Source organism: Papaver somniferum, chromosome 7 (genome assembly GCF_003573695.1).
Source record: "Papaver somniferum cultivar HN1 chromosome 7, ASM357369v1, whole genome shotgun sequence".
In the NCBI taxonomy this organism is placed as follows: domain Eukaryota; kingdom Viridiplantae; phylum Streptophyta; class Magnoliopsida; order Ranunculales; family Papaveraceae; genus Papaver; species Papaver somniferum.
In genome coordinates, this window is record NC_039364.1 from 64228866 (window position 1) to 64241722 (window position 12857).

General features: G+C 36.2%; 1 protein-coding gene across 1 annotated transcript; it reads right to left on the reverse strand.

The window, feature by feature from the left end:
- Window positions 1-8746: 8746 nt before the first annotated feature.
- LOC113297481 (probable receptor-like protein kinase At1g33260) lies at window positions 8747-10641 on the reverse strand. The gene is made up of 2 exons (XM_026545964.1): window positions 9694-10641; window positions 8747-9600 (listed from the first exon to the last, which is right to left on the reverse strand). The coding sequence occupies exons 1-2, from the start codon at window positions 10601-10603 to the stop codon at window positions 8948-8950; spliced, it is 1563 nt and encodes a 520-aa protein (XP_026401749.1). The 5' UTR covers window positions 10604-10641; the 3' UTR covers window positions 8747-8947.
- Between the last annotated feature and the right edge of the window lie 2216 nt (window positions 10642-12857).

Sequence of the window (12857 nt, forward strand, 5' to 3'; positions counted from 1 at the left end):
ATTAGAATGTCTTCTAATTCTCATCCCTAAGATCACATCAACAGGTCCTAAGTCTTTCAATGTTCTCATTCGGCGAATTCCTTTAGTTGAATTAATCACATCTATTTTTGTATCAAGTATGAGTATATCATCAATATACAAGCATACGATCACACAGGCATCCTTAACAAGTTTACTGTAAATACACTTGTTAGATTCTTTAACTTAAATCCACTACTCATTATCATATGATCAAATTTTTCAAGTAACTGTTTATGTGCTTATTTCAGACTATACAAAGATTTGTTTAACTTACAAACTTTGTCTTCACAAACTTTCTCTACAAATTCCTCAGGTTGGTCTATGTAAATTTCTTTATTTAATTCACGGTTTTAGAAAAGTTGTCTTAACATCCATATGATGTATCTCTAAGTTGTTTATGGCAGCAATAGCAATTATCATCTCAACGGAAGTAATTCTCGTCACAGGTGAATAAGAATCAAGGAAATCTAAACCTTCTTTTAGTTTATAGCCTTTAGCTTCCAACCTAGCCTTATATTTTTCTACAGTTCCATCTACCTTACGTTTCCTCCTAAAGACTCATTTACATCCTTTGGTCTTACTCCCTAGAGGTAAACTAGCAAGCTCCCAAGTCTAGTTTTGACGAACTGAGTCCATTTCACGAAATGAAGCTTCTTACCAGTTTCAGTAGATGTTATGGCTTCTTTACGAGTCTGGATCTCATATTAAGCTAGGCATATTATGAATTCAGGTCCATAAGGAGTCTCAGTTCTAATCATTTTATTTCTCCTAGGATCAGATCTACTTCATCCTCCTTTGAAGGTAAACTCTGACTAGTTGAAAACACATATAGGGGATCAACACACATCCCTAAGAAGAGACAGGTTTCAAAATAAACATGTTCGAAGAACTCAACATCCATAAATTCAATATAAGTATTCACGCCAATGTCAGAAAAAGCAGAACTCACAACCAAAAAACTATATGCAGTAGGGTACTCATGATACCCTATGAAGACACAATTAACAGTTTAGGGTCCTATCTTAGTTCTCTAAGGAGAAATAGCTACCTTATCCAAACACCCCCCACACTTTGACGTATACATAAGAACGTTGTCTATATTTCCATACTCATATGGAGTTTTATCTGATCCTTTAAAGGTTACTCTATTAAGGATATAACAAATTTAGAGGACGACCTCCCCTCACAAGTTGGCGGTTAATCCTTTAATCAACATGGCGTATATCATTTCCTTAATGGTATTGTTCTTGCGTTCAACTATATCATTATATTATGGTGAATAAGGAGGTGTGATCTCATGAATAATGCCATTTAACAAATAAAGTTTTATATATGAATTTCATACTCTCTATCACGTTCAGACCTAACCCTTTTAGTAGTAACATATACTTGGCTTTGAATTTTAAGTTTATACTCTTAAGGCTTTTAAAATGTCATCCTTACCCCTAAGCAAGTATAAAAGATAGTACCTCGTACAATCATTTACGAAAATTATGAACCACTTTTTACTATTTTAGTTTGGGTTGAATTCATGTCAACTAGGCCTAACTGAATTAATTCTAAGGGCTTCGAATTACACTATGGATTTTTCTAAAAGATTTTATTGCATATTTTGATTATGCACAGATTTCACTTTTGTGTTCAAGTATCCAAACTAACTTTGGGTACGCATCCTATGATAGTCAGTTTGTTCATTGACTTATAATTTTACAAATCTAAGTCTATCATGCAAAACATTCAAAAATACACAAAAGAAAGCACAAGTGTTAACTATGTTCACTTCACCAAATTTTTCTTTAAGCTTATATAGATCCTATGTCTTATAACCATTGCTTAAAAAATCACTGCCCTTAGTTACAACAAGTTTTTCAGATTCAATTAATATCTTAATTTTTTTTACCATCTACAACAGAACAAGATTCTTGCATATGCATGGAACATGGATGAAGTTTCTGCTCGACCTTTCTGAAAAAGTGGGGATACAACAACCACACCCAATATTCGCTTAGCAATCTGTATGGAATAACTACAATATACTTTCAAGAGAATCAACTAGACAGTCAGACTCAATCTTAAGAAAAGTATATCAAAGAGTTATATCTCAATTTCTCAATTCAATCCGCAATCAAACAAATAGGAATTTGCAAGCCCGATTGAATATAAGAAATAACTTGGACGGTATCAAAAACCAATATCCAAGTATCAATCAATTTAATCAACAACCCAAAGGTCGGATTCACAATTGATTGAACTTACGTACAACCTGTGATATTTCACTTATAAAGATAAACAATATAATGCGGAAAAGAAATAACACGGACACCAGAAATTTTGTTAACGAGGAAACCGCAAATGCAGAAAAACCCCGGGACCTAGTCCAGAATAAACACACACTGATTATAAGTTGTTACACCAATTTCCTGCTACCTATTTGGACTAGATGTAATAACTTCTTCAGCACAAATAGAACTCCTAGCACAACACCGATTGTCTTTAGGAATTCTTCTCGTAAATCTTCTAGCAGAACCCAAAGCTCTCTTTAGAAGATACAACAACACGATTGATACGATTCGATATTTTGTTTGCACAAAACACCGGTTTGATTTCCCTTTAGATGTGAATCAAGGTTTTGGAAATCTTGTGTTTATTTTGATAAAAACAATTACTAGGTAAAAGTAATATCAAAACAAACTTGTAGATTAGAGATTATTACACTCTTCAATAATGAAAGAGAAACCTAATTATTCTACAACAAGAATAACTAGAATAAATCTAGAAATATCTTGTTTAAAACTTCTTAAGGATTTTTACAACATACCTTAATCGAAGTTTTCTTTCTAGTCTCCGATTTCGACTAACAAGTGTTGGTATACGATCGGAAACTGAAATCTATCAAAACCTAGGGTTTATGATCAACAACTCTTGAATGGTTTTATATCAGAAGAGAAAACCTTAGAATAGACAAGAGGTGAAAAACCTAGATTACAAGTTGTATGATCAATCACGAAGATTAAATCCAACTCGGCTTTGTGATCCCCAATACAAATACTTTTATTTCACTCTTGTTCACGAAGAACAGAAGACATGGAAAACAACCTTATGAGCTTACACCAATTTTCCAAAGGGGATGAAAACGTGTAGCATTCACGAACTCTATATTTATAGTGAAACATAGCTTGAAAACTAAGCAAAGCTATTTTGCTTTTTCAAGACTCTCCTAATTTTGGGAGTCTTTCCTAAGTTACAACTCTTGCCAAAATAATTAAGTAAATAATTAATTAACAAATATTGTATTTATGTAATAAATCACATTTTAACTTAGGCAGGAATTTAAAGTTATCACAAACACTTTAATATGGTAATCAAATATGTTTGGATTAATAGCCATCTTGCCTAGATAAGGAAACATCACCAGTTTGACCAAAAATGCCTTTTAGTCACGTAATTGGGCCCAAGTCCGTGAACCATTACAAACAGTCTATGGATTGTTTCCTACTAACGAACTGTAACAATTACAGCAACACTTATAATTGTTACTTTAATAAATCACTCATAACTTCATCGTTATAACTCGGAATTGAGTGATTCTTGGCTCGTTGAATTCATAAGATCATTCATTATAACATGAGAACCTTTCCAAGGATAAAGGTTATTGTCACAAAAATCGTGGCTCAAATAACCTCAAGTATATATGCATAAATGTATATTAACCGTCATAGGAATTGTTCTATAGAGTGAGCATTTGTTTCGATAGATTAGAAAGGTAGAATTGAACAAGAATCCAAATGAAATCAATCATCACATACCTTTGTTGATGAAGTCATTGTTGATGTCTTCTTGTAAACTTCAGTCTTCATCCTTCAAGAATAGTTCTTCTTAGACCTAATCTAGTCTGAAACTATCTATAGTACACTAAATCAAGAATGCATTTTGGAAACTAAAATTTACAACTAACTTGACATACCAACGCTAGTGGGTTCAACCGAGCAATGCCCTAACACTTTCCTATTATGCAACCTCTGTCGCAGATGAGTTATTCATATAGAGTTTCTCGACATCCCATATCCTATGATAGTAGGTGAAAAGGTCTCTGTTTCAACAAACATGCTTGGTGGCTCCAGAGTCCACCCACCAGTCTCTCACATTGGTTATTAAAATAACTTTGACATCATGCCACTGAACTCGTTCTAGTTTGTTTCAATTAATTAACATTAACTTTCTACTTATTAAGGTTTTTACATTGTCTACAATTTACTTTTGTATGGTCAGGAATTTTATAAACATAACAATCACCTTTAATTAAAATAATGCTTGATTCAGGTTTACGAAACATACATTTCTTATGAAGACTACGCTTAGAGTTGTATTTGATGTTCTCACCTTTGTCAGCTTTGGAATACTTGTGTTCATCCATATGCGCCTGTTAGCCATGTCCCTTTCCAGTTTCATGTCACAATCTTCGTTTATACTCTGACTAGGGAGACGGTAATTTCTCAATCACCTAAATTATCACATCTCACAAACTTTAGTTCCTCACAAAACTTAGTTCTGCATCGGAAAATAAAATTTGAATTATGAAGATAACATATGTATCTACAAACTTCATTTGAATCACCATTTAAAAAAAAACTCATGGTTTTCCCAGAAAAACTAATTTAGTCAATAACATTTTTATGCTCTTCAGAATTTTTCAGGAACGTTTCTCTGTTTTGTAAAATATCAAAAAAATACTTTTACAACTCCAAAAAATTCTGAAATTTTATGTGGGTAACTATCAGGATGTCTATTACATTATGTGAAAAGGGTTCATTGAAATTCCTTCTAAGTTAAGAGATATATTTGAAACTCTACAGCTGACCAAAAATTCATTTTTGATTTTCACTCCACAGTTAACATTCTCAGTTTTCCAATAAAGTACCAACATCAACGATTCACAAACCAATCAACCATTTTCAATTATTACAGATCATAATGTCTTAAGATTGTTGGGTGCGATAACCAAAGATAAGGAAAAATCGAATAAACAAAAGTTATTGATACTTAGCTCCTTTATAATGGAAGTGATTGATTCGACAAAACGGACGAGCTTCTCAGGTCTCCGCAACAGCAACATGGCAAAACTTTGGAAAACAGAGTGAGTCGCGTGTTCAACACGTTTTCCTTAAGACATTAGCGTCCGGCTACACCCAAAAGTGATGTTATAGCCTCCACGGGACAGATGTCTCCAGGATAAAACACCCTACTACACCTACTACTAGCATACGTAGCAGATGCTCAACTTGAGCTTGGCAACTCTGAAAAAACAGATTTAGAAAAATCACAAACATTTAAGAAACCAATAAAAAAAAATTATTCATTGGGTCTCTCTAAAATATAGAAAAACACTTTTTCCTTGGATTACTTATAAAAGTACGAAAAAAACTTGTTTGTATAACTGACTAATACAACTTAAGAAGCGGAATTCTCCTATATGGGATTAAAAGGTTTATACAGTGACATGCCATTTCGCTTGTATAATTCTGCAATATTCGGCCATATTAACAATTATTAGGACAACCATATGCGATATAGAAAGAGGTATAACATTGCGATTGTTGAAGGAGCAGTGGGGTGGGCCTCGGGGGATCAAACAAGCATGAATGTCTCCTACTATTGGCTAGGACGCTCACAAAGAATGCCTAACGCTATACTCTTTTCAGGGTTTTTTTTTGTTTTGTTTTTTTTGTGAGCTGACATTAGAGGAGAAATCTGTATGTCATTTGTATGTCCATAAATGTGAATTACACCTTATCAACAGTTATCTTGTCGCAGCATAATGCAGAAGTAGACAACAGCCATACATTATCCACTCCAAACTCTACATGAATGCACATTTGTAATCAGTTACCTTTGAGAATTATAGACCTTTAAACTAAGTTATTCTCGAAATGCTTGGACAAACTCTCGTTTTCCATACAACGGTACAACCATAAAACAACAGAATACAGCAAGGGAAATGCAGCAGGAAGGGGTACCTGGTCCACCATTAGGAAAAAAAACACCAATTATATCCCCATTAATTGGTCACACAATAGTTGGCATGAAAATATCTGCAATACGAATGAACTGGTTGTGTGTATTTTGGACTTGGTAATAAATTGTCTTAACTTTTGGCATCAGTATATAGTCTATGCATAATGTTAGTAGGTAGAAGTACTCGAGGCAGTTCAATTCTTTTCTCTCGTTGTGTCAATGATACACGGGTGTCATGTGCAACTTCTTCCAAATCAAATGGGATTAATTAAATCTAATCAGGGAGTATATTAGATAACAAAGATAAATGTATTACCGTGTAATCTACGCCTAACTAAGTTATAACTTTATATAAATCAAGATTCCCTTGACTTCGTTAGGATCTAGATTGTGCACATAATGCTCCAACATTCCTTCCCTAAGTTTTGTAATTAGCTGCTAATTCTGATTTCATTAACATGATTACATACAGTTACGATAACCAAAATATTTACATTACTCACAACACAATATCATTATTGTCAACCAATTATTAAGATGATTTATTGTTAGCTGTGCAGCAGTGGGGGGGTTGATCAATGATCATGACAAGCTTGTTGCTGATACAAACCAAAATTTAGCTGTAGACAGTTTTGAAACAAGATAAAATAAAATGACAAGTAGTCCCAAAATTCATCATCATCACAAATAATGGGATCAAATCACATGGCCATTAGAATTCATTTCACGTGATAGCATCTCATTATTAATTCCCCCACTTAAGCTTTAGAAATGGGTTTATGTTTAACAACTTTCTGATTAATAATTATTAACTTTAGGAAAAAAGCCTGCTAAATAGTTGGTGCCCCCTCCTTTATTCCCACCACCCTTCCCGTCATACACTCGCATTTTTATGCGCTATAGTGCCAGCCATCATCATGTGGATCATGTCCAACTTATAATTGGACTTGCATAATATTTCTATCATTACTCATTTCTCTTTTGTTGATAGAGCTACGAGTATAAGTAATGATTACATATATTGCAATTATCCATGAGAATGAGCTTTTAACAACCGAGCTAGTTGTCCATTATACGGTTAGACGGCATATCTAGCTAGTGAGGAAGTAGTGCAAAAATGCCAATTAATGTTGTAATTAATCACAACCCCCACAGATTAGATAGGCTGGTGCATATTATTCAAAAACACTCTGCATCGTATTGGTGGATGTGATTTCGTTTTATCGATCGATAAGACATGGGAGGCTGTTAGAATGGGTTGTTCTTCTTCGTCTAATTTAATCATAATAAGTATTATTGAGAAATACTAACATTTAGTTACAAAGTCAAATCTAAAATTTAAAACTTCAAAGACGTCATGATGTAGATTGTTAGTTGTTAAGTAGTGTATTATCTTATCTCTCTCAAGTCTTTATCTCCCTTCAATCGAATTAGACCATGAGGAGGAATTAGGAAGTCTGAATCTGCATCTATGCCATCTGTAAACTAAAATGATCTCGGCTTGGGCTCCGCTGGTTAGCTGGAGTGACCGAGTCATCAAGCAGGCACGTTTTGGCATCCAAGTCTCAACATCACACCCAAAGTATCACCTTCCCTAGATCTATACTAAAAGGTCTTCATTTCAATAGTGATCCTCCATCCCCAGTAAACTAAAGCTACTTTTACTGTTTCAATTCAACTCTATAAGATATTGGAGAACATGCAGAAGACTATGATCGAATTTCAATGGATGAAGAAACCTTTTCTTCTTTTTTTTGAATTATTTAACATATCCTTAAATTTTACTTTACTTTTTTTTTTCACTGCTTTGCGTTTGCCTTTGCTTTGCTGTGTTAGTTTGTTTTGCTTGGAAATCCGATAATGTAGCTTGGAAAAGAGGTCTCTCTGAGTTGTCACTCTCTATTTAATACGTTCAGATCAAGTCACCATCAGATGCTACTATTACAATCATTCAATCAATCTACTAGACTACTTCTATCATCATTGAAAAAAGCCATTGATTGTACATACATATACTTTACTACTATTGCAAGACACACTCACTCATTCACTGCTAAGTATTGACTTTGCAGCAGTGCCTGCATTCAGAATCCACCTCCACTACTCCCTCCCTACTGTCAAGGGCACCATGTCTTTCTGTGTGTTCCTACCATGACCCCTTTATATGTATGCATGGCCCTGACTGACTCTGCTGCATCTACTGGGATGGACCACTACTGATGAGCTGCTTCGATTTTCCTTTCTTTCTTCTTCTTTTGATTGCATGCATCTGCCTACCCTTTTTGACTTCCCCAGCTCGTTTTGTTTCTATCTGCCCACCCCCAATGGTTTTACAACAAATCTACCCGGCATCACGAACGTTTATGGAAGCCATGGACAAGGGTTAGCTCGGCATCAGAGCAATGTTTCACTGTTAAACCGCGGTATTACTCTGTATTTTGATAAATCCCATTAATGGAATTGTTCTCCTGAGAGTGGTTCTGGTGGGACGGCAAAAAGGGGAAGAAAAGGTCTATTGTAAGACTAACTTGATAGGATGTGTACATAGTGATTTTAATCCTTGAGAATGGTTCTGGTGGGACGGCAGGGGGTAGAGAGACGAATTTAAATTTCCAAATGAAAAATAAAATGGAATTAGTTTAAGATGATACACCATATACTCTCTTCAATTGTATTAACAAAGTAATTAAGAAACTCAGAGGTGATAATCAAGTTTCCCCTTCAGTTCTCCAATTGATTCAAAAAACCTTTTTTTCTTTTTCTTTTTTTTTTTGCTTCTTCAATGTATATAGGGCGGTATAAATTTTTTTTACTGTGCACAAAGCTAAACCCATTTCTGGAAAAATTTACAGTAATTGCACACATGTAATTTGGTATAGTTATTCAATTTCATGAGCTAGCTATCTATCAAGAACTAGAAGGAGATTTTGTCTCTCATGGTATGCAAAATCTCAGACATAGAAGGCCTCAAACTACTCTGTTGTCTTAAACATTGTGCCGATATGGTGGCCATGATCTTAGCTTCTTCTTGCACCAAATCTCCTGCCACTACCGACAGTCTTGGATCCATCATTTCTGCCACTTTATTTGCATCTCTAATTATTGGACCTGCAACTGAAGTCAGCAACTGTTCCTTCTCCGAACAGAATGCCCCGATTCCTGTAATTAGTTCCAGAATTATTACCCCAAAACTGTAAACGTCATTCTTCTTGGAAGCAATTCCTGTTCTTAAGTAGAGTGGGTCCATATAACCAGGAGAACCCATTATTGGATTCATCGATGATTTAATGACAGTCGAAGAAAATCCCATTTTAGAGAATCCGAAATCGCATAGTTTAGGATTAAGTTGATCGTCTAGTAGAATGTTTGAAGATTTAATGTCGCCGTGTATTATTTGTGGTTTGCATTCTTCGTGTAGATATTCAATTGCTTGGGCTAACTGAAACGCGATGGACATCCTACTCTTCCATGATAGTAGCTCCTTTTCGCACTCATTATCATTTCCGTGGTGGAGTTTATCGTATAAAGTTCCATTCGGGATGTATTCGAATACCAAAGCACCTTCTTCTGTAAAATCCAAAGAAAAATTTAGTACACAATCTTCAGAGTTAAATAATTTTAAGACAAAATTCATGAACGAGCGGGGAACTGGGAACTGACCTTTTTCATCGCAATAGCCAAGGAGGCTAACGATATTGTGGTGTCGGATGTGAAGGAGAACTTCGAGTTCTTGTTTGAACATACGATTGAGACGCTCACTGTTACCACCATGAATCTTAAGAGCACCAAGAATGGAATCAGAGAAATGAGACAGGTAAATTGTGCTGAAACCTCCTTCACCGACTACACGAGAAGAGAAATTCATAGTGAGACCCTCAATCTCTTCCCACGTAAATCTCCTGGGTACAGATGATGCTATTAACGAACCAGCTGCTGGATTATTGAAAAACATCTTATTGTTGTTAATTTTATGATTCATCATCTTCTCTGATTGAGAACTACTGCTACCAAAACTACTAGTACTGCAAATACTACTAGGGGTACCAGGTTGATGATCCTGGAAATCTTCAACTCTCTTTGATCTTCTTTTGAAATTCAGGAATGTAAGGCAGGCCATAGTTAATAATAATAATAAGCAAACAACAACCGGAACGAAAACGCTTAGTGTTATGATTAGTACTCTCCTCCTCTCTTTATATCCGCTGTTGTTCGTGTTGGTGATGTGTTTTCTTCCTTTGCCTTGTTGATGTATTCCCTCTTCTGCTTTTATAGGAGATGGAGATGGAGATGGATTAATGCTAATACTTGTAATGATGTTGGTGTTGGAATGGGGAGTGGGTATGGGATTAGAAGCAGCACAGAAGGTGAGGAAGTAGGAGGAAGAAAACGATAAGAATATAAAGAACAGGGTTGACCACCGCGATGAGAAGCACCTACAGACAGGAGCAAATCCAGAACAACTGAATGCTGATTTTGGTTTTCCTCCTCCTTGTGGTGTTGAGATAAATATATCTTGGTTACTATAAGTATAGTTTGGTAGAGGAAAATAAGAAGAAGATGAGAAGGCCATCGAGTTTTTTAATACAACATGGAGAAAATGCCCAAGGACTTGGAATTTGACAATAGGAGAGGGCCACTGTCACAAACTTATACCATAACACCATCAAAAGAAAAGTACAGTAAATTTTACAGAATACTTCAACAACTGGAGAGAAAGACAGTAAAGTAGTCCCCTCACCTTCAGATGGGCCCTGCTTCCCATCCCTCACCACACTTTTGAAGGAAAATAAAGCTAGAGGGACAAGGACGGACACCGTCCATCCCCTCACCTTCAGATGACGCATCCCGTTCTTATTCAACATCCGCCGAGGAAACACTGGGGGTAAAACTTCTCCCGGTTTTTTTAAAATTAGTAGTTATCCGATATGATCAAATATTACTCCGTACCAAATGACATTATTATTTACAACTGCAACGTGGTATGATTATTAATGACCATTCATACACATTGTTAAACAAAAACCTGGATTGTCCGGTACAGCACAAGACTTGTTCCTCCGAATTAATTGTCCACATTTCTTCCCTTAAAAGAACAATCAAACCGTACCTATATAAATACGTCTCTTTGAATTGTAGAACTAATTATTCCAATGGTCCCAGATTCACGAATTGTCAAAGTATCCAGAATCACACAAATTAGCAAGAGCTAAAGTATCTAGAATCACACAAATTAACAAGAGCTACATACGTTATCAATTACAAGTGGCTTGAGTTAAATGGTCTTATCGTATTACTATAATATCATGTAACACTGGGTTGTTAGTACCTAAAAATTACTTATAGGCAAAATAAATGCACCGACGTGGTACTTTCTCTTTAGGTTCGAAAATCAAAATCGAACAGGACAAACCTAAACCACGAAAGTAACCGTTCCGTCCCGCTTCTGTCAAAAGGAGAGGAAGATGAGTTGATCTTAGAGGAGGGAAGCAGAAGAGTTAAAGAAATTGCAGTCGTATTGAATTGTGTATTTGGATATTGAACTAAGAAGAATAATAGAGCTTTTGGGTACGGTAAGCTTGTTCTATCTTCTGAATAGGCTAAGTGGCCTATTTATAGTAGTTTGGAATGCACACTGCCTTTCTCGTAAGCAATGGAGGTAGTGAGGTTGTGGAGAGATAGGAAATATGGAGATGATGGAGGTAAGGTGAGATATTTTAGGGAAGTTTCTGGAAACCCCTTTTCACCGTATCCATTATCTCCCCAACTTCTATAACCGTCACCATTACTAGTAACTTCTCATCATGGGGTGTTGCCACCCGCATGTTGCTGTAAACCGCCAGACCAATACCCCATGAAGAATCCCTCAATGTGACGTATTTTGATGTTTCGTAGGAATTTTGATGGAGTCATAGACTTCATCTTGTTTTAGATAAACCATGGTCGTTTATATGCCACATGTTTTATAAACATGTTTGATCGAGTTTATATGATGTTGTTGTAAAAACAACTTAGCCATGGCCAGCTAGGATATCGCGGTATGCTCATAACCTATTAAGGCGCTAGAAGATAGCTTGGCACGTTAAAGTTGGATATAGTGCTAGAGATTAGCATGGCATGCCAATGGCGTAAAAGTAGCATAGTATGTCTACTCTTTCCTAATTAGACATGCCATGACTAGGCCACGATGTTAGGATGATGTGGGCACACGAACCACGTGGGTGTCCGAACGCTCACAATCAATTAAAATTGTGGGCACACGAACCACGTGGGTGTCCGAACGCTCACAATCAATTTTTAACATCTAAGGAGATTATGATGATGGTACCCTGGTGTTGATTCATTGGCTCAAAACCTTCGGGTTTATCATGGCCTCCTCCAACCACTCCAGGCGTGGCGTTTGTGCATGGGATATAAGTATTAAGGAAAACAAAACATATAAGCAAACACGTGCGGAGCTAAATGAATGTAAAGTGCTGAAATGTAAATAAGACCAAGGTTTACGTGGTTCAGCACTAAGGCCTACATCCACGGGATTTGTTGTTCTACTATGTTCTTCACGGTTACACGAATAGTTGAATGATTTTTGGGGTTTACACGTTTCTCTCCTCTAAGGGATTAACTTACCTTTACTATTTCTCTCTCTCTCTCCTTCCCTTCCTGATGTATTCGATCTCCCTTCCTCTTGGTGGAGATTGGGTATTTATAAGGTTAGAACGTGGGACCCATCTCTGAAGACCGTTGGAACCTTATCTTCTTGTGTCCTTGCGTCCATCACGCGGAGGTCTGCGTTTCCCCCTTGATCCCGCAGAGGCATCCTCGCTCGT